This window comes from Podarcis tiliguerta (assembly GCF_965153285.1).
Source record: "Podarcis tiliguerta genome assembly, chromosome: 4".
Lineage (NCBI taxonomy): Eukaryota > Metazoa > Chordata > Lepidosauria > Squamata > Lacertidae > Podarcis > Podarcis tiliguerta.
In genome coordinates, this window is record NC_139537.1 from 75,230,136 (window position 1) to 75,257,984 (window position 27,849).

Here is a 27,849-nt window from a genome sequence, read left to right on the forward strand (position 1 = left end):
GTTCCCCAATGGGGAGAGACGCTTTGTGCGCCATTTGCTGCCAAGGAGAGGGCCTCTCCTGCGTTAATGGGAACCACCTGCCACCCCTCCCCCTTCCACAAGGTGAGGCCCTTCTTTCCTTGCTGTATTGAATTTATTATATGTTGTCCTTCCTCCCAAAGGAGCCCACACAAAGAACAAGGGATAAAACCAATACTTTTCTTTTTCAGCCAAAACTCGCCAGAACTCAGTTCTGGCACCTCTCAAGTGGGTGCCATTGCCATTACAAGAGAACAAGGGAGGTGTGCACCTTTACTTAGGGAGGGGACTGGAACAGGGCAGCCAAAACAGGACACAAGTCCCAGTCAGGGACGGAACTATTATGGAATACATGGAACTTAAGCTGCAGGGCCTCTAATCCCAGAGGGCCCCCAGAAGCAATTCTGGTCCACATTGCTTTAAAAAACTGGGTCTTGTAGATCCAATTTGAGTCGCACAACTCTAATTGATTCATTTTTTAAGAATGTAGCACAGGTGTTGCAAAGGTCTGGTGATCTGTCGTGGAACAACCCCATTGACGAAGATAACAGTGGTTACGCAGACCTCGTTGCTGGTTGTGAAGGACCCCTCATGACAGTTTGGGGCCCCAAAATGTACGTCCACCACTGGTCCCAGTTCAAGTAAGGGCAGGTGGCTCGATGAAGGAGGTGTGCCTGCCTCAAATGGCAGGTCAGATAATGCCTCAGGGACTGAGAGGAGGTAGAGTCTAACAATTTATGGAGGGTCACAGATTCCCCATTGCTGCCTGAAGTGCTTAGTGTGTACGCAGCCTTAGACATGCTCATTATTTCAATAGGTCTTCTCTGAGTAAAACTTAGCTGAAAACTTCCCTTTCTCCCAAGTAATGGAATGGTTGCTGTTCACTTTGGGAACAACACACCAGTGAGGGCAAAAGCTCACCCCCACCAACACTACCACCACACCGACCCCTGACAATGGCAGGAACCCCACAGGAGAGTGAAATGGCTCTTTGCATGCAGAGGTGTACCGCAAGTCTCCAAGTGGCTCTTGCAAGATGAGAACCCTTCCTCCTCACACCCCACCTTTCAGAGTGCACACCACATAGCCATTTCTAAAACACTAAGCAGCTTAGAAATGCTCTTAAATAAATACAGTAGTGACAGACAGGTGTTTTATTGGAAGCATGCACTTCTGAGTATTTGTTAACACACACACAGGTAAAGGTAAAGGGACCCCTGGCCATTAGGTCCAGTTGTGGCCGACTCTGGGGTTGTGGCGCTCGTCTCGCTTTACTGGCCGAGGGAGCTGGCGTACAGCTTCTGGGTTATGTGGCCAGCATGACTAAGCCGCTTCTGGTGAACCAGAGCAGCGCACAGAAACGCCGTTTACCTTCCCGCTGGAGCGGTAGCTATTTATCTACTTGCACTTTTACGTGCTTTCGAATTCCTAGGTGGGCAGGAGCAGGGACCGAGGAACGGGAGCTCACCCCGTTGTGGGGATTCGAACCGCCGACCTTCTGATTGGCAAGTCCTAGGCTCTGTGGTTTAACCCACAGCGCCACCCGCGTCCCTTAACACACACACACACACACACACACACACACACACACAAATTACCCAAACTGTGTGGCGAGGACACACAAAGTTTTGGGTATCTCTAGTTCTCTCGGAAACATACTTGAGTGTAGAAGGAGGCAGAAGGAGCTTGGAGATGCCAGGAAGCTGACGGGGTCCATCAGGGTGTGGCACCCAGAGAATGGGAAGGCATGTTACCTTTGTACAGTAGGGAAGTTTCTACACACCTCTCTCTATCTTTTATCCAGGCAAACAAAAGTCATTATTTTCAGGGACAATTTCTAAAAACCGTTTGGGGTGTGAGGCAGCCCAGTGAGGGATGTGGCCTGGGGAGAATTCTGAGGGCCACACAGCAAGGACTGAAGGACCACATTCAGGCCTAGGTCCTGAGGTTCTCTACCACAGGGCACAGATTTACAACGGTCGCGGCTTATTTCTTACGCAATCCTTCCTCCAGTTCAAGACTCATTCTGTATATATGTATATTATTTCCATTATTTATCCTGCACCTTGCCAACAGAGGAATTATACAGTACATGCTGCAGGCAATACAATTGATGATGAGGCCTGGGCAAAGACTCTGGATGAGAAATTTATTCTGGTTTAGAATTTTTGCCAACTTAGTTTATTGAGGGTTGTAGCCTTTGGGAACAATATCCCAAAGAAAAACACACACACACATACACTATACAGTTGTGATATATGTTAGCATAGGTTCTCTTTGAGTCTGCGAGACCTATAATTAGCTGAACGTAACAGTATCTTGGAAAAATCCTGAAACAATTGCTTGTTTCTCCCCCAGAGAGCATACCCTAACTCAGCGCAATGAAAACATGCTGCAGGTATGGTTTTGTCTTTATGGGCTGCAGTTCTACAAGCATTTACTCAGGAGCAGGTTCCACTTTTTAAAAAAAGATATATCATTGTGCACAGCCAAGGGCCTTTACAATGTACAGCAGAGGGCAAGAACAAGGCTTCCCTCTGAGAGTAGGTTCCATTCAGCTGAATGGGACTAGTTATGCAGGTTACAGAGAAATGAGCAGCTCAAGCGACAGACCACCTCTATCAAAGTTCCTATTTACAATTCAATATCATTTGGACAATATGAAGCCCATTCATATGTGTGGCTTGGAGCAAATGAATGAGAGAGTGTGTGTAATATGCTGTTCTCTGCACTCTTGTCATGTTTATCGTATGCCTCCATCCATGGGGAAAAACAGGGGGAACAGCTGAGTGGAGCTTTGATACTGCCTGGTTCCTAGATATTGCTTCTGTTGTTGTTTAGTCATGTCCAACTCTTCGTGACCCCATGGACCAGAGCATGCCAGGCACTCCTGTCTTTCACTGTCTCCCGCAGTTTGGTCAAACTCATGCTGGTAGCTTCGACAACACTGTCCAACCATCTCGTCCGCTGTCGTCCCCTTCTCCTTGTGCCCTCCATCTTTCCCAAGATCAGGGTCTTTTCCAGGGAATCTTCTCTTCTCATGAGGTGGCCAAAGTATTGGAGCCTCAGCTTCAGGATCTGTCCTTCCAGTGAGCACTCAGGGCTGATTTCCTTCAGAATGGAGAGGTTTCATCTTCTTGCAGTCCATGGGACTCTCAGGAGTCTCCTCCAGCACCATAATTCAAAAGCATCAATTCTTTGTCTTGTGGGGGCGGGGGCCTTTTCCCTCTCCTGTTCTGAAAGATTTAAAATATCTGGTCCTTGTAGGATCTACTAACCACATGTTTCCCATTTATATGTCCTCATTGAAATCAGATGATTTATGAATAGCTCAGGAAACATAGAACAGGAGCTTTTATCACTTGGGTTCTGGCACAGACTATCACATCTGTCCCTCCCCTTAACAGCTAAAAGGTGTCAGTTTTGGCCAGGATAACAGATGTGCCAACATCCATTCTCTGGTGATAATTTGTATATAGATCCTAAAAGCCTGACAGAATGGCAAAACACAGAGCCTCTGGCATGTCCCAATTGTGGGCACGCCTCAAGTTGCCTTCACCAGATTTGACATGTAACAAAGCAGAAGTACACAAATTCTAATCTACGAGGAAGCAAATATTAACTAAAGTTGATTCTCCAAGTGAGGTAATTCTTTGGTTTGCAAAAAAATAATAAAAAAAATACTATAGTTCCAGACAAACTTGCAAAGATTTCACCTTTCAGAACTGAAAAAATAATCCCGTGTCTTGATTACTCAGAAAGAAGGGCCTCTGTATACACACAGTAATTTGTCCATAAAATGTGCACTCAAGTTCACTGATCACTGGTTGCTCAGGGGTCCCTTACTTTCATGAGCACCAGTTCCTAGGGGCTGAGGCAGTTTCGGGTGCTCTAAAGTGCTTTTTACGAGGGGGCGGGGCCCCTCAATGTTCAGTGGGCATTTGGCTCCACCTCTGTCTCCTCACAATGTTGCACGTGCAGCGTCAGGATGTCACACGACGTCACATGTGTTGCATCAGGCTTTCTCAGTCATCTTGAGAAGATGGCACCTCCACCTATTTGTAATGGCCTTGCACAATAAAAGTGGACCAGCTCATCTGAATCTGATTAGAACCCCACTTGATCAGGGCAAAGGTCCCTCTTGTCCATTATCCTTCTCTTGCAGTGGCCAACCAGATGCCTGTGGGAAGCCCACAAGGATGACCTAAGTTCAACACTGCTCTTCCCACTTGTGTCTCCCAGCATCTGACATTCAGAGACATGCTGTCTTGGATAAAGCAGCGGTAGCTAGTAGACTTTGATTTCCTTGCCCTCCATGAATTTGCCTAATCCTCTCTCAAAGTCGTGACTGACTCTGGGGTTGTGGTGTTCTTCTTGCTTTATTGGCCGAGGGAGCCGGCGTACAGCTTCCGGGTCATGTGCCAGCATGACTAAGCCGCTTCTGGCGAACCAGAGCAGCACACGGAAACACCGTTTACCTTCCCGCTGGAGCGTTACCTATTTATCTACTTGCACTTTGATATGCTTTCGAACTGCTAGGTTGGCAGGAGCAGGGACCGAGCAACGGGAGCTCACCCCGTTGTGGGGATTCAAACCACCAACCTTCTGATCTGCAAGTCCTAGGCTCTGTGGTTTAACCCACAGCGCCACCCGCGTCTCTTTCAACTAGGTAATGTCCAAATCTCTGCTTTCAAAATCATTGTATGCAGACTGTGTTAATTGGCTGATCTGAATTCACCTGGAATATAGTTTTCCCTAGCAACTGGTGCTTTGCCTTTCTGGCACTGCTTTAGAAACCGAACTTGCAAACAGCCTTAATGCCACATGGCATTAACATTTTAAATCAGCATTGTCTTGTAAGCCGGCATCAATCACACTGTGTGTCTGTTTTCCTTTCTTTTCTTTGTGCCAAAAATGAGGCAACCGGTTCCCAGGCATCCCTGCTGTGAATAGTTTCTAGAAGAAAAATATGGCAAAGTAACTCATAGCATTTGAGAAGTGGGTTGGTAAAGAGTTGCTCGTTGCCTGCTGGGTTCTATTTTTCAGAATGTAATCATTCTAAAATAACTTCATGGCAACAGAAACTCATACAGTTGAGTGGAATGGGGAAAAGATGGATGAGTTCCTTCTTTCTTTTTCTTTGAAGAATAAATACCTTGTTTTGCAGGTATTATGTGTTCACCTCAAGTAAGCGTCAATAGCATACACTCCAACATTTCTCCAATGAAAACAGAGACATCCTAAGGAAAAGCAGGACATTCTGGGATCAAATAAGAAACCAGGGTGGAATCTACACACACATAAAAACCGTTCTGAAAATGCTTTAAAATAAAAAAAGCACTTTTAAAAAATACATTGAGTTTTCCAGAAGGCTAGTGTTGCATTCTATATTGCACTTAGAACATTTTATTTGCAGCTGTATAGCTGAGTCCCAGGACAGCTTTTGTAATTCCAGGACTGTCCTTGGAAAACAGGGAAACTTGGAGGGTCTGTGGAAAGCTTTGTGGAATTAAAGTTATTTTCCCTTATGAAACTAAAACACTTGCTGATTTTAACAACAAAAATATTGACAAGGACAATGGGCTGTAAGGGTAGGTTGTTCATTTAGTGAATGATATTCCTTCATGGCGCAGGGTATAAATGTTGTTGTTGTTGTTGTTGTTGTTGTTGTTGTTGTTGTTGTTGTTCCTTGTCGCTGAGAGTGCTGGGTGGTGGTGTCTAAGCTCCAGGGAAGGAGAGAGAATATAAATGTAGTTTTTAAAAGACCGGAACAACAATGGGTGTCCTTTAGCCTGAGTGAAAGCAAAACTGTAGATTTCCTACCCCTCCCTTTTTTCAAATATAAAATTATTATTTACCATGGGGCAGTTGGAGGGGAGGGTTGCTTAGCAATTTGAGCGCAGCATGTGACCAGTGCCCCATTTGCAGTTATATAGGATGGTTCTTTACCTGTGGCAAGAGAAGCCAATCTCTGAAATGATAAAACGGAAGCAACTTCATAGGATCAGGCCATATGGTTCTAACCCATAAATCAGTTACACCAGAGTAGTCTCACTGATGTCTGTGGATGCCTTTGGAGCAAGCTATTTTTTGTGAATTATATTGTAGGTTCAAAGTCTAAAGGATCAAGGGAACCATTTCCCCCCTTCTCCCTCCCCTATGAAGCAGAAAAAGAATAACATACTCTGAATCCAACCCATTATAAAACCTTTTATGTGTTCTGAGCTTGAGAAGCAGCTGGCCCTATATCTTGCTCCGCTGATTCACAGAAAAATCAATCTCTTCCTGCCGTTCTTTGAACTGACACACATCATCAATCAAAGTCACCATGGATCATTCATTCATTCATTCATTTCACATCCACTTTTGGATTTCTTTTAAAGTTACCAATGCTCTTGTGGTGACGCAAAATAAAAAATGGAGGCAAGGGCTGACACAACCGGCAGAAGATTGTGCAGCTGGGAGGCAGTTTAGGGTTTGTAGGTTCCTGAATTGTTACTTTATAATGAAATATCATTGATGATGCCAATTCAAAAACTCCTTGAAGCAGTGCAGGGAAAAGGTAATCTGCTCTACCAAATTCCCTGTGGCAAAGGCAATTTGGGACTTATTTATTTACATGTAAAATCATGAAACTGCTCTGCATTTCCTTTTGAAGTTTTGACCCATGCATACATTTGCCTGAAATAAACCTGTTTATGGCTTCAGCCTTATAAGATGTTGGGTGATCTCAGTTCCCACTTAAGCCAATCTGTTACGGCACCACCTTACAGATGCTAACCTTTTAAACTGCTGTTGTAAAATAGGTGTTTCATTTCCATAGCAATGAAGCAGGCAGAGGCCTGCTTCTCTTTAGAGAAGGCCTCTTGTTTTTTTAAAAAAGAGGGATGGAGAACCTGTAGCCCTCAAGACCAGTGCCGGCCCTGCCGTTAGGCAGAGTGAAGAGGCAACCTCAGGCGGCTGATTTAGGGTGATGTGAAGGGTAGCAAATTATTATTGTTGGTACTGTGGGGTTTTCTGCCTCTGGTGCCAAAATAACTTGACCAATCTTTCGGACTGTGTGCCTTTGACTTGAGGAACACCATATGCTGGTGCATCTCAGGCAGACAAATGGAGTTGGACAACAATCCGCATCATTCCTGTTGGGAGTTGGAAGTCCAAGAACATCAGGAAGGCCGCAAGTTCCCCATCCCTGATTCAAAGCCTTGTGTTTCGGATTGGGGGTCAGGACTCTCTGAGGAGCCACAATACATGAAAGCCGGAACTATGAGACTGATGCACTTCTGTGGAAAGACGAATAGCAGCTGCCCACTTCCTTCAATTTATGAAAATCCAAGCAGAGGCCCCAGGCCCTAGTTTACCCTAGTTTGATGGTTCCTATTGCAAGATGAGTCTTATATAAGTGTTGACCATGTGTAGGACACTCGAAGTTTCAAGCCAGAGTGGAAGATCAGTGCCATACTCTGATTATCACAATTTGAGTGCGGTTGTCTGCAAAAGAAGTCCCATGCATTAGTTTCTGCTCACATTTAGGGGCTGTACGTGATCAGAACACAAAATAGGGCAGGTTGCTAGTTGCATGGTGTATCTCTGAGCAAGCATCTGTTTGTGGGTTGAGCTTGCCTTGCAGACACAATCACACTCAGTGCTGGACCATCAAGGAGCAGAGCTAGTATGGCAACAAGGTGCTGGGGGAAGAAGTATGTTGTTGTTGTTGTTGTTGTTGTTTAGTCGTTCAGTCGTGTCCGACTCTTCGTGACCCCATGGACCAGAGCATGCCAGGAAGAAGTATACCCACTTTAAACTGGGTGCTCTACACACAAATAAAGCGTGGAAAGAGCTATGGCTGTCTGCTTTGTTGTTGTTTAGTCATTTAGTCGTGTCCGACTCTTCGTGACCCCATGGACCAGAGCATGCCACGCACTCCTGTCTTCCACTGCCTCCCGCAGCTTGGTCAATCTCATGCTGGTAGCTTTGAGAACACTGTCCAACCATCTCATCCTCCGCCGTCCCCTTCTCTTTGTGCCCTCCATCTTTCCCAACATCAGGGTCTTTTCCAGGGAGTCTTCTCTTCTCATGAGGTGGCCAAAGTATTGGAGCCTCAGCTTCACGATCTGTCCTTCCAGTGAGCACTCAGGGCTGATTTCCTTAAGAATGGAGAGGTTTGATCTGCTTGCAGTCTGCTAATGGGTGGTAAATATCCATATGATGTGATCTTTCAAATGTAAAATCTATGTTCAGATTGCAGGATAACACTAATTCAGTACAGGCAACCCCCGGTTTGCGCAGGGATTGTGTTCTGGGTCATTGCGCGCTTACGTGAAACCATGTGAAATTGAAACGCCCCACTCTGCCCCTGTTCCACCCTTTTAGTGACATCTTTTATGACCTTTCCGGGTCACTTCCAGATTTGGCCCTGTGGGCACATATAGGTCGCATATAAAACGGGAGTTGCCTGTGAGTTTAATATGTACTCGGTAATATGCACCCGTAGTACAAATGCGTGTTGAGGCATTTGCAAATAAACATGGATCTGTCTCCATTGTAAATTGACAGCAGTGAGTAATTGAGCAGGGATGATAATAGCCATGAAACTGGCACCAAGACCCCACATAAGAGATCAGAGCTTGCAACAAAGAAGCAGTGTGTGAACTAGCGCTTTAGGCGCTTCCAAATGTTTATCCATCATAATCATTTGCACATCCCTTTAATCAAAGATAACAATATAAAGAAGAATATGAAACGCTTTAAAAAAAAAACAGAGTGGAAAAAAATATGAGCGAAGAACAGAGGCTTCCTCTGCTTGTTACAGAACTGTCCATGTCTCCCCTACCTCCTTAAACATCTTAGTAACAGTTTTGATCTTCATTAATTATAGGTCAGGAAAGCTTATAGAGGGAACCTGTCTTTTTAAATACAAACAAGATTAATTGCAAGGCTCCTGCATAAGGTGAACCACCAGCAGTTTAACAACAACAACAACAAAAAGCACACACACTTTTGAGAAGCCCCCAGCTTAAAAAAAAAGGAAAAAAAGAAGCCTATATAGAAGTTTAACTGTTACAGGAAGCAAAGCAGCTGCCAAATTATTATGCCTGTGAGCTTCACCCTCGTTATTAGACTAAATGAATGCCCCCACTCCTCCACTTTCATCCTCTTCCAGGCAGAGGGAAAAGAAAAGGAGAGCGGGTGGTGGGGGAGAGAGAAATCACTTTGCACAAAGAAGTGTCTCTGAAGTTTGGAATGCACCCTGGTTGTTTGAAGAATTGATTTATACCTGACACCTTTCTTTAAGCTCATTGTTGAGACTCGCCTGTTTTCAAATCAACCGCAGACTGACTGCTTGAGGTTCTTCATCTCACGACGACCACATAAGCTAAGATAAATGCACAAGGAATGGATAATGCTTTCAGGTTAGGAAAAGGTGGGGGGGGGGAAACATGGGGGGTGGGAGAAGCGGAGGAAGGAAAAGATAAAGCAAATCCTTAATGCAGCTCGTCATGAGCCCAAAAGGGGTTTGGGGGTAAAGATGGATAGATAGAGGAAAATAAATGTCACAGAAAAGCAAAGAGGGAAGAAGAGAGAGATGTTCTACAAGGAAATCTAGCGGGTTTGGCTGCAGAAATTACCCATTCAGCCAACTCTGTTAGAAAGCCTGGCTACAATTACGGATGCTTTAGGACCGAGAGCGATGCTTAACCATCTAAACCATCATGCTATCTCATTTCATTTCATTTTATATATGGGAATGTATACATTTGCTTTTCCACAATACCCCACATAGCAGCCCTAGGAACATCCTGAGGGAAGATTTGCTTATGAAATCACATACCAGGACCAGTTTAGAGGACTGCATCACTGCACTCCAGATATAAAAGCTACTTTCCAGTGATTTCTCATGAACACAATGACAGATTTTGGCAGCTATATGTAAGGATGGAACGGCCAGACACTGCTTAATTCAGGCAGACAACACAAAGCATGGAACACAAAGCAGGGATTTGATAGCTCTAAGAAACTTCACACATCAACTCCCTTCTCAACCCAACTTCTTAATTTTGCATCCAGAAAACAAACAGCACAAATGAACATACATCTCTTCTGGATTAGATGGTTTCCAATGACTTCCTTCCTCTGGTGGAAAGAGGTTAATCTGACAGAAGGGGGCTTTTTCCGATAGAAGGACTCCTTCTATTAGAGGGGACCTCTGGATGCTACATCATGTTCTGAAGTCATTTGAGTGACTTCTAAAGGGGTTTGACCCAGATTTAGTCATGCTTGGAACAGACCCATGTAACTAAACATAACAGTGTCAGTCTGGATTCAACCCAGCAAACATACATTTTCATTTAAACCCAATTATTTTTAAAACAGTCTCTTACATGGTTTTTCATTTCAACAATATGGAATGGCAGTTCCAGGAAACAAAATAAATAGACTGGACAGGTTTAGGAAAGATGTTGATATTTAAAACTGGCAACAGTAAGCAAATGAAGGACGTAAAATATCTATGATGCTAAGCTCTTGAATCTATGTATAATGGTCACAAGACAGCACAGAAAAAAGTCAGTGCTAAAGCCCATTGATTTAAATGGGATTTTAGAGTGACTTACTTTGTGGACGACCATCTGACATTTGGCAAATGGGACAGTTCTATTTTGTATGTCCACTGTAACATTGCACAACTACTGTATTCTGGTTGTGTGGAATTACATCAGAATGCTTTTAGACTGTTGACCAAATAAATCCTGCTTCCTTCATACACTTTCACACAACCCAATGCAATAGCGTTGTAGGACACAACACCAGGCAGTTGTAGATATTGCAGTACAGCAATGCTGCGCTGATCTGATGCCTTGACTTGGTGCTGCATAGTATAAGTCCCTTATACTTGACCCTTGACCCACTGATCAGCCATCCTTTAACCCAGCCAACAACTCTCAGCATCCTTGACCATTGGTCATGCTGGCTGGGGCTGATGGGAATCGAGTCCAACATCTGTACAATGACAGGCACAGTACTCCTAACTTAATGCAATGATTGATTATAGCAATAAGTTGAAATCTCTCCATTGATATGATTATGCTCTGGATCCAGTGCTGCAAAATGGTCCAAACCTGAATTTCTGTTTTTTCGAGTTCAGAAAATGTTTTGTCACGCAAGCTTTGAGTTCGCTAACCTTTCTGCTCATTTTTAAAAATGTACTTGAAAGAATTTGAATGCCAATCCAAATTCTCTGGGCATATTGACATCTAATGTCATGGTCCAGAAATATTTAGAAGCCAAAGCTATGATTTCCATCCATCTCCCGGAGAACATTTTCTTCAGTTTGAATCATTAGGAAACAGCACCATATCTGACAGAAACTAGGCAGGCCATTACATGTCAGGATAAAGTAGGCAAGTGAATATTAAGTTTTTTGCTTGGTTGTTAAACGAATACAAAAAGTGTGGCAGGGGAGGACTTCTTATGTATTATATGATAAATCAGCTATGTAAGTGAACAGCAAAGCCTTTTGCGCTTAGAGTGTCAAGCGGTGTTTGCCTGTATCAATGGATAAAAGAGTGCACATTAGTTCTTAATCTAATCTGACTTCCTGCTCATCTAGTTTTGCCTTGTTCTCTTCTCCACATTGACCACCCTGATCAACTGTTTGTCATGAAGTGGGAGCCAGATAGATATTTTATTATTTAATTGCGAAATGGTGCCTGGCACTCCACAAGATGAACTCCACAAGCGGCTGCCGGTTGACCTGCCAAATTTCTGTCAGCCACTTTTTTACCTATGAGGAAAAGTTCGATGTCGTCAAGTATATCACTATATTGTTCCCTCTCTCTCTCTTGGATTTGGTGTGGAACTTGAAAATATGCATATTTGTCCACCAACATTTGTCAGTTCTATATTTTTCTACTAACAGTATAATCCTATAAATGTAAACTCAGAAGTAAGTCCAACTGGATTCAGTGGTGCATCTTTGGAGCAATGGATCCAAACTACAAGAAAGAAGATTCCACCTAAACATTAGGAAGAACTTCCTGACAGTAAGAGCTGCCAAGGAGTGTGGTGGAGTCTCCTTCTTTGGAGGTCTTTAAGCAGAGGCTTGACAACCATATGTCAGGAGTGCTCTGGTGGTGTTTCCTGCTTGGCAGGGGGTTGGACTCGATGGCCTTTGTGGTCTCTTCCAACTCTATGATTCTATGATCTTCACAAGGAAGAGGTTAGAGGATAACTCCTCAAAGGTACCAGTCTGAAGGCCTTCCTTGAACAAATAAAGTGAAATTATTTTTGTACTTTAGTTTTCAGGAAACACCCCTCAGTAACATTTGAAAAGGTACCTCAGAGTGACATGACCTTGATGATATAATTTGAAATGACTGCCAACAAGAAATAATTAGAAAACCAACCAATAGTTAGGGACAGAAACCAATCAGCTAGAGCAGCTATACTTTATTCCGATGACAGATCATTCCTCAAGCTATGAGCATTCCATGTTGCAAACATTAACTTTCATCACTGATCAGGAAAAACGACAAGGATTTAAACTAGTGCTTACATTTTGAACAGGCCCTTTGGTGGAAGGCTGTGAAGTTAACAGCTACTGAAAATGATCCTTTAAGAATTGCAGTGGTACTTGAATAATTTCACACCGTAATGAATGAGGGTGGAGTGCATCCTGGATAAGGAATCTTTGACTCTCCAGATATTGTTGGACTACAACTCTTATCACCCCTTAACCATCCTAAATGGGGTTGATGGGAGTTGGAGTCCAACAAGATCTGAAGCGACACTGATTCCTCATCTCTGGTTAACCTAATGAATGACACAGGTCTAAGATAGACCATGGAACAGATACTTGCTCCACTCTTCTTATGTTCTCAACAAGATGCTTAGTTAGAACATAGATATTTTGCCAGCCTTCTCATTCAGGGTATGTTCACATTAATTGCTTAAAACTGGTTTATAAATCAAAGGAAACAAACGGTGACATTGAAAACAATTAGCATGATTCTGCATAGAAATGCTGAAGACAGCAGTTTTCTTCCCTCCTTGCAAAAATAACTAAGTGTGTTGGACCTCAGTAGATCTTAAGGAAATCATGCTTTATACTTTATGACCTCAGTTACTGTAAACAATCGCAGAAAACAATGGAATTCCTGTTGAAGCACGAAAACCCAGTGGTCACCTTTCCGCTTCTACGGGGATGCAGAGAGGTAAACAGTACTTCGGTTTCTAGCAAACCATCCTAAAGGGGGATGGCGGCACAGTGACTCAGAAATTCTTTTGCCAAAACGCCATGGGAATCCTGATGGTTAGATATGAGTCACTGATCCAAGCAAGGCAGAAGATGGAAGTCTCTATGGGATGCCGCTCCCGCTCCTAGCAGAACACCTCATCACAGGGACCCGACCGGTGCTCTTCTCTGTACACCACACCTTACCCTCAAGCAATGTTTTAGTGCTCCGCTGAAGGTGGTTAAGCACAAATTAGAGCTGATAATAGCATCACCGTACACAATGGAGTTTACTAGAGGATAACAGTCTCTCCATGCATAATGCCACACCTCTTTCCTCAAGGCAAGAGAAGAGACAGTATGCCTGAGCAGCTTATCAAGCTGAACCCTGAACACAGTGGTCAGGCCTATCTAGTGTTCTTGTGGCTTCCACTCATCTCAGCACATGCCATCGAGGGGGTGTCACTTGTGGCTAAAAGCCTCCCCTGAATAACCACCAAAAAAGCAAGATGAATAGGAGCAACATAAGAAAGATAACGCGGGACGCGGGTGGCGCTGTGGGGACGCGGGTGACGCTGTGGGTTAAAGCCTCAGCACCTAGGGCTTGCCCATCGAAAGGTCGGCGGTTCGAATCCCCGCAGCGGGGTGCGCTCCCGTCGTTCGGTCCCAGCGCCTGCCAACCTAGCAGTTCGAAAGCACTTTTGCGTGCAAGTAGATAAATAGGGACCGCTTACTAGCAGGAAGGTAAACGGCGTTTCCGTGTGCGGCTCTGGCTCACCAGAGCAGCGTTGTCACGCTGGCCACGTGACCCGGAAGTGTCTGTGGACAGCGCTGGCCCCCGGCCTCTTTGAGTGAGATGGGCGCACAACCCTAGAGTCTGTCAAGACTGGCCCGTACGGGCAGGGGTACCTTTACCTTTACCTTTAAGAAAGATAAAGTCTAAAATGCAACTTTCCCTTCTGGCAAGCCTACAGGTGCCATCCGGTGATAGCAATAGCCTGAAAGATACTATCTGTTTCCTAGAATACTTCAGGTGCTGAGCTACATACGAGACAGCATATATTCCAGGTAGAAATAACAAGCTGAACCAATAAAGCATTTGGGTCAGTTGAAGAATGTACTCAGTGACACACAGAAGCCAAAGGAATTTCGGAGTCTATTCACTATGTGGGGGACCTCAACATCAGTCAAGCCCATCTGTTGACTGACAACATATCAACCAGCAAGCAAGTTGACTCCGTAGATATAGGCCCGATGCCTATGTAATCAATAATTTTGTGGCCTAATTATAATCCAGCACCTGACTCTTTGTCATTATTGTTGTCTGTGCACACACCCCCCTTTGCACCTGGATCCACAAATAACACAACAAGGAACTTGTACCCTATTTCCCACAGGACCCACCCATCCCCAGAAATGTCAGAAGGTATCATGGCATCACTAAAAGATTATTCCTTTCTAAGACATTGCTTTTTATTTTCATTGCTTTGATACTCTCCATCCCCAGTGCTTTCATTTGATGCAACTCTACGGGTGCTGCTGGCATGGAGTTGGACTTTTCTACAAGTTCCTGAAGATCTCAGATATATATATCAGCTGACATACGTCAAATGTCTCCATGGAATGCATTTGTCCTCCAGAGGTGTTTCCAGACTTCAACTACTCTGATGACTGTTGTGTGGAACCAAAATATGAAACAGGAAATATCCCACAGAAGAAACATTTAACAGAGAAGTAACCTTCATAAGTGGTTCTTGGGGTAGGGGGGATGGGATCACTGCCACTGAGGAATGCTTGCTCTTCGTCTCATTCTAATCTTGCTGATACATTAGGACTAGAAAGGAAATGGACACCTGGTTTGTAAGTATCTACCTGCCATAGCATCACTTAAGGATCAGGTGTGTTTGTGGAGGTGGAGGTGTGAAACCCAACATTTGGAAGCCCTCTGAGAGTCGAGCACCTTTTGCACACACATCTTGTGCTCAATATGCTGTGCATATGACCCTCAGCACACACAACAACAACAACTGGAAACCCTGCCGCCTGCTTGGATTTCTGCCGGTACTTCTTTTAAATGCTGACAAACACTGTAAAATAAGTCCCATGACCCCATAAACTTGAATAGGTTTCCTGCATTTGTGTACAGCAGCTACATTACAGCTTAGTGCTCAGCTGACTTCCTTCTGTTTTTTAAAACATTCCCAGAAATCTATTCCTTGATGCCAAGTTAATATAACATTACATGGTATCAGCTCACTCACACTGCAAGTGACATTTAATTACATCCATAAATACTAATGTTCTTCCCGTCATCTGCATTGAGCATTTTGACAATCAGGCTATTGTTCTCCTCAGGTAATCACCTCTGTTAGAGATGCTGGTGTCCTAAGGAAAGGGTGTTCTAACTGCTGTTAACATCTTGTATGGTATGTTGTTTGCACTTTGTGCCAGGAAATGTAGTGGGAGAAGTTTTTTGCTTCTTCCTTTCCCCCTTTTTTCTTTTTGACATTCAACTTTGCTGTGTGTGGTAGTGAAAATGAATGCCTTTCTATTATTAAATCATTATTATTTCAAACGTGGGGCTCATTTGTGCTTCCGTGCCTGGGACAGCTCAGTTGGTAGAGCATGAGGCTCTTCATCTCAGGGTCATGGGTGTGGGAGCCAGCATGGTGTAGTGGCTAAGAGCGGTAGACTCGTAATCTGGGGAACCGGGTTCGCTTCCCCGCTCCTCCACATGCAGCTGCTGGGTGACCTTGGGCTAGTCACATCTTCTCTGAAGTCTCTCAGCCTCACTCACCTCACAGAGTGTTTGTTGTGGGGGAGGAAGGGAAAGGAGATTGTTAGTTGCTTTGAGACTCCTTAGGGTAGTGATAAAGCGGGATATCAAATCCAAACTCTTCTTCTTCTATGGGTTCGAGCCCCACGGTGGACAAAAGATTCCTGCATTGCAGGGCGTTGAGCTAGATGGCCCTCTTTCAACTCTACAATTCTATGATTCTGTGCTCAGGTATATAATTCATATCCAAAGTCTCTCTCTCAAACTGGCTGACCCAGGACCAACTGGGCAAGCCAATACAGTATGCGCCTGAAGCACTTGGGTGCTCTCAGCAGAATGGTGCCCCATACCACAGCATGCCAGGGGTCTCCTGAGTTTGGCCACACCTCTTCTTCAATCCCTGTGGCTTGTCATACCCCAGTGGGGCTAACTATACAAACATACATTCCCAGAGGAACCTGCTTCCTGATGGGGTCCCTGGCTTGAATTATAATTACAAGGAAGGAGATTGAAACCTTAGGAAGAACTTGCTGATGGCCACAACTATTTGACAGTGGAATAGACAACCTCAGAAGTAGAAATCGACTCCCCTCCACTGGAGGTTTTTAACAGAGGTAATAATAATAATAATAATAATTAATAATAATAATAATTAATAATAATTTATTATTTATACCCCACCCATCTGGCTGGGTTTCCCCAGCCACTCTGGGCAGCTTCCAACAGAACACTAAAATACAATAACCTATTAAACATAAAAAGCTTCCCTAAACTGGGCTGCCTTCAGATGTCTTCTAAAAGTCTGGTAATTGTTTTTCTATTTGACATCTGGTGGGAGGGAGTTCCACAGGGTGGGCGCTACTACCGAGAAGGCCCTCTGCCTGGTTCCCTGTAACTTGGCTTCTCGCATCGAGGGAACCACCAAAAGGCCCTCGGCGCTGGACCTCAGTGTCCGGGCAGAAGGATGGAGGTGGAGACACTCCTTCAGGTAGGATGGTCATCTGCCGTCTACCTTTTCCCCCAAGAACCCCTAGAAACCTGATTCCATCATTTTTTTATATATAAAAAGGAGACTCAGATATTTAGCAAATCACCCTGAAGGCTACCTGATCAACCCACTGCCTGTTTCTGTACAGCATTTAGAATACATTCCCGATGGAGTTTAGTTGACATACAAAAATTCATTGGCTTTCCTAACTATTATATATACTTTTCATACATAATCATGTCACCGCCTACATGGATCCTCTTCCCAGAGATTATATTTGGTGGCATATCTGCCCTTCGGGGTCCTTCAAAGAGAATTGTTTGAGGTAGTGCTCCTGCTCTATAATCAATGAGGCTTCCCCCTTCAGGGCGCATGTCTTCCGCTACAATGATGTAATGCTTGAGTAATTTGACCCTTAGGCGCTGGAGGAATACATATCTTATTGAAAAGCACAGAGATGTAGGGCTTAAGGGGGTAACCTGAATCCACGGAAGTCAGCGAGCATTTGGCAGCGACTTCAGTGAATCTGGACATTTTGATATAAGGAAGCATGCCCTCCAGAGAAACCTACACTTCTGCACGCATAAGCACAGAAGTTTCTTTTCTTTCTCTAGATTTGCCAGCAAATACTTGCATCTTAAAAATCGTTCATATGTGGCATGTTAAATGTACTGTATGGTACATTGACAAGTTTCCACCTTCCTTCTAATTACATTTACTTGCTAGTAGGTAACAGGTTTTGCTTCTAAGAGTGCTGAGGCTGTCAGCAGAAGTAAGAAAATGTTACATTTGTCACTCATTTTTATGAAAACCAAAGCCTTTAAAGGCTACGTTGAAATCAGTAAATGAATCGCAACCATGCATTATCAGTCTTTCAACTTCCTATGAAGTGCTGGATTACCAAATAGACAGAGTAGGCACAGGCCTAGGGGTCCCACGCCTTTTAGCAGCCCCTCGATAACGGATCAAAATAATATGGATTTGATCTTGAAAGAGAATTACAATCAAGCTTTCCTAGTTCAATGGTATTCCAGTAGAGCAAGCACACAAGGGGTCCCCCGAGATTTCAACTGCCTAGGGGCCTCCACAGAGTTTAATCCTGCACTGTTCCTATGTATGTGTGTTCCTATGTATGAGTTTACACAAAAATAAGTGTTATATCTGTACGAGGATGGCCATACTCATGAGATACTGAGAATCCACATTGGTTCCATATTTGCAACCAGTGCAGGCAAAGCATTACTTCTTTATTAATATAGATTCATTGAAAAGCTGGAAAAATAACAAATCCTTTAAACGCTCTAGTACTGTAATCACAAATCCACCAGTATTAAAAGATAACTAATCCTTGTTAGGTGACCTCAAGTAGGTTATATACACTGAGAATTGAGGTAAGCGATGGGATCGTTAACAATTCAGTAACATTTTTTTTAAGGATTAGTATATGTAACAAAACCTGTTCTTATACTGTGGTTGCCCAAATGAGGGGTGCTTTAGAAGGAGTGAGGAACCTGTGGCCTTCTGGAAGTTATTGGAATCCCAAGCTCCATCAGGCCCAACTTGCATGGGCAATGGCCATGGATAATGGAAGCCAAGAAGATATGGAGAGCCAGAGTTCTCCATTCCTGATTTACAGGGAAGGTATGGGGTTTCAGAGAGGGATGGAATCATGAAGTAGGTGGCATGTCCCCTCGTCCCCCAAGTCCAAACCTGAGTGGATTGAATGTCCCCAGCAGATGTCCCTTCATTGCCTTATCATCCGTGTGTCAACCTTGTGAAGAAGGTTGTTCAGAAAGACCTGCTGTTTTCTTTTTATGATGCTTCCCGGTACATTGTTTTAGAGGGGTGTCAAATAAATTCTGCCCCGTTTCCCTGCTAGCGCTGGTGATAAGTGTGGAACCCTAACCCATAGCTCTTTGCATGCAGAACCAACTGTTCACACATGACTGTGTTATATGTGACACGTGAGCATGGGTCTCCTTCTCTCTGCCTGCATCTCATCTACAAAACAGATTATTACTGCTGGGTCATTGGAGGGGGTGGTGGAGAAAAATAGACGAGTTCATTTAGAAGGGGGCTCACGTTCAAAAAGTATGAGAAAGATTGAACTAGCACAGACTCTCCTGCTTTTACTAAGCTTAATACACCTCTTTATTTGAGTGTAAAGAAATGAGCTATACGACCGTTATTTGTACATGCTATCTCATCTACCTCTTCTTTATTGTTTCATTAAATTGAAAAGCTTAGCTAGGCACCAGACCCCAGCATCCCTAACAGCCCTTCTAAACCCTTAAAAATGGCCCTAAAATAAATAGAGATTGCATGGATGTAAGAGTTGACATAGTTTGTACTTACTAGCCAGAGTACTAAGGGCAGGGTGCAAATGCCACTGAAATCAGTACCAATCTAGAGTTTTTATGCATGTTCTTCTTTAGTGTTTAAATGTGTCCCAAATGGTGGAGAGAAGAATGATTCTACATGTGTCGATTCAAATGTATATCCCACTGATTTCAATGAGGACGATAGCCAGGTCATCAGATACAGCCTTGCAGCCCCAGAAACTTTATTTAAGGCAGAAAAGCAATATCATTTTAGCATGTGTGAATCTATTTCTAAATGCACCTTATTGCGATTGATGAAACTGTTGAAATGACCTGTCCGTTGGTACTTATTACACAACAGGATTTTTTCACCATTAAAACAATCCATTTCCACCAGAAATATATACTAATTGTCATTTACATTTTTGTACGATGAGTTGCTCACTATCTTCGGGTTAGTTATCTTTGATTGCAAAACACACACACACACACAAAAGATTAAATCTATGGTAACTCTGGCAAAATATCCATTCTGGTAGAGAGCTGTAAAGCAAGAATTCTAATATCGTCTCTTACCATTGCTCTGCTTCCTTCATTTTGCTCTTCCATCACAAGAGGGAAACTGCTCTGAAGCTTTTGCCGTGTCTAAAACCTTACCTAGGTTTCGCGCCTGATCCTGGGAAGGTGGAGCAGCTTCCCAGCTTGGGAGGGAGTGCAAGACGGAAAGAAATAAATCAACTTTTTGATCTATGCCAAACAGTTTGAAAAGGAAACCATCCAAGCTCAAAAGCCTTAGAGTCTAACCCAGGGTTAGACAACTCATTTGGTGTAACTTTAGAGCACATCGAAAAGCACATCGTGGCTGGAGGGCTGTACATTTCAGTTACAGCTAATCATCAAATCTGCATATTTTTTTCATTAACACAATGGGTGCCAAGACGCAGTTAATAGACATGTAGGCCTTCCTCTGTGACATTTTTATTTCAGAATTATTAACTCCGAATGCGAAAAGTCGCAAATCAAGAGCCTCAGCCGTCACGAAATGTACTTGGGAATAATGAATTGCACAACACTTAATGTTAGGCTTATCTTAATCGGTCTTAAGAGCTTCTGAGCCTGTGGCACATTTTGATTCTTTTCTCCCTGCAATCACAGTGGCTGGGAAGTAACATTTTAGCAAATGACAGCTTTGAATCTTGGCTGCAGGATGCCCTGATTAGTTGTTTTCCTCCCCCGACCCCACCCTGTTTGAAAGACTGGCATGGGCCCATTCCACAAAATGAGATTTTACTAGGGGTGTGTGTGGACCCTCCAATCCACCCTGTGGCCTTGATCTGTGGCCACCAGATCAGACCAATTCATCCTGTTCTGCCGAGGGGGGTCACCAAATTCATCCCTAAATCAATTCAGGGGTGTAGTTTTAAAGGGTTTTTTTTTAAAATCCTCTTTGAACGTATTAAGAATATAGTTGTGAGGGTGTATGCCAGCACCACACAGGATCAGATTGCAAAGGAGCAGCACCACACAGGACCACACAGGATTGGATCCTCCTGTTCGACAGTTGTTAAGAAGGAGCATCAAGTCCTGCTGAGTGCTGCTTCAGGGGCAGGAAGAAGGAGAGGTGTGGAAGGAAAGGCTCTTCCCCTCCTTCTCCAGTCAAGACACAGCTGTGTGGTAGGTCCCTCCTATTTTGCAGATTGTCCTTCTCACTCACACCTTCCTCTCCTTCTTGCCTGAGGTCCAAATCCTTTGAATACACCCAGTTTGGCTCAGGATTTCAGCCCCAGAGAAATCCAGTGAACAGCCTTAGTTTTTAGAACGTTGTGTTCTATCCTGGCACTTCTCCACTTGTTCTTCCATTGTAATCATCATCACCATCATCATCATCATCATCATCATCTTTTATTTGTATCCCGCCCTCCCCAGCTGAAACTGGGCTCAGGGCGACTAACATCAAATATATGACGTTGGTATAAAGTCAAACAATAACTAAATTACCTCCTAAAAACAAGTCAGGATCAAATTGTAGGCTTAGTACCTTTTCCAAATGCTGTATGTGATATATTTTCTTTCTGCTATATATTTTGGGAAATTGTTCATTTGTTGGTTATCCATTTGGACACCACTTAAGACATCGTAACCAAACTTTGCATGATGGTTAGGGAGCTCAAGGAGTAGGTTTTTTGTCTATGTTGACTACAATTCACCACCATTTTGAACCAAGATGGTGGGCTGAACCTCTCAAAACTGCCCTGATTTTAACAAAATTTTGCAAGGTGGTTCCTCAGATCAAGGAGTAGGTTTTCATCTATATTTGGATTCAGTTGAATGCCATTTTGAATCAAGAAGCCAGAGCTTTTAAAAACTGCACTGATTTTAATCACTTATTTCAAAACTGCCTTGATTTTTCTTTCTTTCTTAGAATTCCCAAACAACACTCAATATTTTATATCTGAGGAAATCATGGTATTTTCATCTTTGTAGTTTGGCTGTATGTGTTTCAGAAATACCTAGAAGTATTGTATGCAACATTTTTATCAAATACAAGACACACCATTTCTCTTCACTAGGGGCAAATCTACACTGGTCAGTTATAACGTTAAAATGCATTATAAAAACGTGACACCAGAGGGCTCTGTAGAACTGCAATCCACCATCAATGGGAAACTGCATTGAGAGCTATTATTACATTTTTTTAAGCGTTTTTGCAGTCGGCGTAGATCCAGCCCAAATCATGCCATGTTGTGGGTTTGAGAATAAAAGTTATTGAAGGATGTGAGCTCCCCAGTTTTGTAATCTTGACACATTTTATTTAAAACACTAAGAGAGAACAAATTCCATTCCTGTCTGACAACCTCACAATGTCGTTTCAACAACCTCTTATTGCATTGCTATTACTTTTCATTTTCTTTTGCTGTTGATTATGTTGTTGCACAAAGTATGGCAGCCATTCCCTTTACAGGAGGACTAGATGTCCTGCTGGTGTGGGACTTGCAAAGTATTGCTTGCTACCTACAAATGCTGTTTAGGGCATGCTTGTTCTGAATTGCCTGGAAAAACCCTTGATTCCCTCAAAGTAGGAGAAAGGAACACATCTAAAATATTGTTTAGTTGCCATTTGCAAGCAATTAAAACTAATTGCACTTCTTATCTAGATGTGGAAAGTAATTCTCTGGAAGGTAATTTTCTGCACCGAGGTGCTACAATCATAAAATGTATGGCCCAGTCCTAAAACTTGCTGAACCAAATAATAGCTTAGTTTATAATCCTGGGGTGAATAATGAGAACAAAAGAATGGAGAACGGCGTTGCTCAAGACGAGCAAAAGCCCTCGTCCAGCCTTCTGTCTCCTACATCAGTCACCGGGCGCCCCGAGGCAAGCTTTTAAGCAAGACACGATATCCTGCTGTTGTTTCCATGGAAATCTCATCCCCAAATATAGCCTTTGATAGGTATGGCCCTATTAAAAAGTATTCACTTTCTTTAAAGAATGTCTATGCTGGTGGTTGTCATAAGATCTAGTGACAATGTATTCCTTAAGATCTAAATTGTCATACTCTGAATTGGGTTACTGTGTTTACTCCTTCCACACCACTCTGAACCAGTTTTATACATTTCTACCTTGTTTCTCTTAGGGTGCTTCCAGACTGTCACCACTCTCATGTGGGATTCAATCACATACCAGCAAATATAGCTAACTGGGAGATCGTGTACAACGAAAGAGTGGACTTTTTCAATAAGAAAAGAGGCAGGGAAATGCACTGGGAAGAGTGGGATAACATTTGCTTTGATGCAACTTCGTCTAATCTCCCACCAAATAAATCTGAGCAAGTGTCCATTAAATACCCAACATCCCCAAACAAATCAGGATGAATGTTCAGCAAACAGGCCATCTGAGAGCTCCCTTAATTGTCCCCTTATTTTTTTTAAAAAATATATAAATTACTAAAAGCCCAATGCTGATGTAAACTTTCTTGAGGAGAAGCTCCACTGCTTCCACCAGGAATTGAGGTTAGGTTAAAATAAGGGGTTTTTGAGGGCCTTAAAAAAAAAAAACCCACCAGGATCAGAAACCACAGTTTGATCCTGGCTTGTTTCAATAAAACATAGTTTAAGCAGTTTCTTTCTCCTTATCAAGCATAATAACAAACCATGGTTAGTTTAAATCTAGAAGTAGATTCTTCCAGTATCCTCCTTTGGCGGGCATAGGGAGGTATAAAAATTTAATAAATTAATTAATAATAATAATAATAATAATAATAATAATAATAATAATAAAACAGGCAGGGGAATGGTCAAGCACCAAATCTTAAAAGGGCTTGTTCTATCAATGCTAAGCTATGGCTTAGTGTTACATCCAAACCAGGCCATTGTTTAGGGAGCCTCAGCAAAAGTAGAATTTGAAAAGGTGAGAAAAAAACAAAAGGTAGTTTTACAATGGATCTCCTGTTCAATAGGTTTTAATTATTTGAAACGTTTATTTAAACTGTTAATCTGCATGTAACTTGTCGTGTTTGAAGATAATAAAACACATAGTTTAAATCTGTGGCAGCTAGGAGAATGCACAATTATCGTTGACACTATAGACCCCCAGAACACGGTCAAGTGGGAGAGGGGAGACCTCAGGAGAACAGAGAAACCTAATTACGCGGGAGCACCATAGAATTCAGTGGGACTTTCTAACTAGTAAACACATGGATTTGAGCTGCAAAACTATGAATGTACTCCAGTCCTTGTACTTTGGCTTGTTTCTTGTCCTACGATACTAGACTTTTTATTCTAAGAATAAGAGTAATTATTCATTGTTTCAGGGTTTTGTTTGTTTGTAGAGATCAAGGCCCAAGGCAGAAACCAGCATCCTCTGCACACCTTCAAAGCTTTCATTTCAAGTTAACGTTTCATTGCTTTTCATCTCGGTCTTCCCCTCCCCATATCTGAGAATAGCCTTGCGATGATCTTGGTCTGCTACAGATGGTTTCCTGTTCTTTGTGCCAAATGTGAAATAGCTATAAAACTTGAAAAGGGTTTGAGGTTGTCACTGCATGAAAAATTACATTTTAGGGAGAAAATTAAATCTGAGCCTTATCCTTTAATTGCTTCGCTTTAATCTTGTTTCATAAAACGAAGTTTTTTTGTTTTTTACCCCGAAAACCTAATCTCCAAAGTTTCCGCTAACATGACCTGAAGGGCAAAAATATCGTTAGGCGTTTTAGTCAGGTATCCTTCAACAACAGCGGCAGCATCAACAACAAAAGAATAATGAGCTAGTTCCATTTCACTTACAACCAAAATGACACTCTCTTCATTTGAGAAGTGTCGTTCCTTTGGCTCCCCTCCACGGTGATAGGGAACGAAATCCCGAGTAGAAAAGATAAAAGCTATGGGCTGCAGCTTTACATTCTGTGAAACCTTCAGTCCAGAGATGGGAGACCTGTGCTCCTCCACCTGTTGAGAGACTTCAGCTCCCATCAACCCCAGCCAGCATGGCTAATGGTCAGGAATGATGGGAGTTGAAGTCCAGGTTCCCCACCCCTGCTGTAGTCCATTGTGTTGGTAAATTATCCTTAGAGTCCATCGGGGAGTATAAGGACCCTAATCATATCTGCTCAAAGGTAAGTCCCTTTGAGCCCGACTTTACCTCAATGGAGTCCACACCCAGGTTAATGGGTTTAGGCAGCCTATCAACACTTACCTGGGAACAAGCCCTAGCAAACATAGTGGGACGTACTTCTGAGGAAATATGCATAGCATATGCATAATGAACCCTCTGTTAATGAATATTTACACAACAACAAGAACTGCAGAGAAGAGATTCTCACAGTAGCTTTCCCCCTGAAGCTCTTATTACTGTAGCTCAATGGGGGAAAGGCAGGTATGGCTTCACACCTAGTTTGACTCCTCGTCTTTGAATCCAGTGTTGTGGTCTTGATCCAAACTGGATCCTTCACACAGCTGCTTTTAACAGCAACAACAACAACAACAACAACAACAACAACAACAACACATCAGGAGTCCCATCAAGGTTCTGCACCTCACATCTGGTTTGCACCTGAATGTTACAGCAAGGCTATAATCATACATACTCTTTCCTGGAGAGTAAGCCCCATTGAATAGGCATGTATAAGATTGCACACACAAAACCCTATTTGCGTCTTTAAAATGCAAAACAAGCCACCATCATGGTCAGTGTGTTCACACATGCTTTGTTTTAGGGCTGTGGAAATTAGCTGACAACTGAGTCACATGAACACTTCTGCAGGTCATGAATCCATATGCTCCTGCTCACCACCCTTCTACACTGCCATACACTTTTTATAAGAAAAAGTTAAACCCTACATAATATTTGTATAACTAGAGTTCTTTTTAAAATGGGGGGTGAGGTGAGAGCTGCAACATCTATTGTCCATCCTACTAATCTCACTGTAACAGACTCAGGTAATTTCAATATAATTATCTCCATCCCTCCCACCATCATGTGAATTCCATTTGCCTCTACAAAATGCTTATAATCTCATAAAGTGCTTTGGCCACTTGTTTCTTCAGGCGCATGAGAGACGTGTATTGGATCTTCTGTTTCTCTTCTAGCTACCTTAGGATAGATAACAACAGCGTTGTTACCAGGGCACGATGAATTAATGGACATTCTCATTCATCATGAGCAGAGGCCCTTGAGATCATGTATGGGGATTCTGAGACCCTGATGATGTTAGCTCACGTTAGCTCCACTCAGCATGGTCTGGGATGATGGGAGTTGTAGTCCAACTATTTGTGGAAGTGCAAAGGCTCCCCATCTCTCCTCTAGGCTCCAATATTTCCAGATGTACAACTCTAATCCTCCAACCAGCATTGAATACTAGGTCATGATGTTCTTCAGCAGTTGCCCAGCTTGCAGCTGGTTTCTTTCTGAGCCTTGAGGTTTCCAATATTTAAATCGTGTTCCAGAATGAATAAGATAAGAATCAAACAGCGCATGATGATCAACACATCTAAGAGCCAGTCAACTCAAATATATTGCTTTTCATCTTAACAGCTGTCTTTTTAACCCTCACTAGATAAGCCAAGAAAAATATTTGTTCGAGAGAGAAACACCCACATTGCATTATATGTTGTGAAAACAGGATAAAAATAGCAACACGAATACATACAAAAGTACGGCAGTGCTTGTTTTGGACGGACACAATAACCATCATCATCATCGATAATAGCGGCCGCGGTTCTCTTGAGTGCCAGTTCTTATGTAGCCAAAACTGTGCCACCCACTCACAAGAGGGAGGGACCAGCATGCTTGGGAAATCCCTGAAGTTTGTAGAAAGGCAATAACCTAAGGGGACCAATAAAACCAGGTTGATGTGTCCTGAGCATGCTCAGTAGGCAAGGAATGCTGACTGGTGGGAGAGAATGGAAAAACTGATGGGCTGGGGAACTGAATGGAACACTGAGCAAATGCATCCCACATCACAATATTTTGGTGCATATATATATATATATATATATATATATATATATATATATATATACCACTTGCTCATTTACAGTTTGTATTTGGAATAACTTTTAAGGCACAGAAATATCAGTCAATCCTTAGAATGCTAAGGATCAGCTAAATTCTCATAAATGGGTACAGTGGTACCTCGGGTTAAGAACTTAATTCGTTCTGGAGGTCCGTTCTTAACCTGAGGTACCACTTTAGCTAATGCGGCCTCCCACTGCCGCCGTGCGATTTCTGTTCTCATCCTGAAGCAAAGTTCTTAACCCGAGGTACTATTTCTGGGTTAGTGGAGTCTGTAACCTGAAGCGTCTGTAACCCAAGGTACCACTGTATATGTGTGCAAGGAAACAAGTTGGGTCGCACAAGTTCTGCTCTCCCCTGCTGCCTCCCATGCCTGTTCTGAGGTTTCTCCACAGAAGTTCAGGGAGCAGAAAGGAAGAGGAAGTTCTGCTGTACGAGTCGAAGTCCTTATGCTAACAGGGCAACTTCATTGGATGCAACCCTTTTTGTATTACCCTCCAGAACGAGGGTCATTTTCAGTCTGTAGTCTAATCTGCACTATCATCATTATCATTCCAGGGACCATAGATTGGCAGTCCAAATCATCCAAAAGGGGCATTATCCACTAACTGGAAGTCTTATAAAAGGTTTCTGCATATATAACATGATCTAATAATTTCAAGGCAGCTGGGGGAAAGTATAAATCTGTTTATCATCTCGCAGGAGAGAGGGGAACTCAAATTGTGGTGATTGACAGGATTATTCTAGGAAAGCATCATAAATCAAAACCAGCAAGCATGGGGGGAGGGGAATCTCCTGAGAGTTGCCAGGACACTGGACATGTATAAAAGATTAGATGTCTAGAATCTATGCCAAAATGGGACAGGGATCTGGGATGGTTTTAAAAAGTACTGTCTCCTCTAATAGACTCAACAGATGACAGCCATGATTATTAGCTAGCTTGATGCTTATTTTTTCTCTCTCCACAGTGTAACTCAAAGATTGTAGTTTGTATCTAAATGCCAAA

General features: G+C 42.9%; 1 protein-coding gene across 4 annotated transcripts in view; it reads right to left on the minus strand.

Annotated features, from left to right (window-relative positions):
* The window catches only part of EDAR (ectodysplasin A receptor), a 234,985-nt gene that overhangs the window by 39,020 nt on the left and 168,116 nt on the right, over positions 1 to 27,849 (minus strand). The window contains exon 1 of one of the 4 annotated variants that reach the window (XM_083437950.1): positions 19,911 to 20,163. The exons of 2 other annotated variants lie outside the window; for them this stretch is intronic. In XM_083437950.1, the coding sequence (XP_083294076.1) occupies positions 19,911 to 19,943 (33 nt within the window). In that variant the 5' untranslated portion in view covers positions 19,944 to 20,163. Of the gene's footprint in view, positions 1 to 19,910; positions 20,164 to 27,849 lie in introns of those variants that run through there. One more of the 4 variants, XM_083437953.1, reaches the window with a different exon arrangement.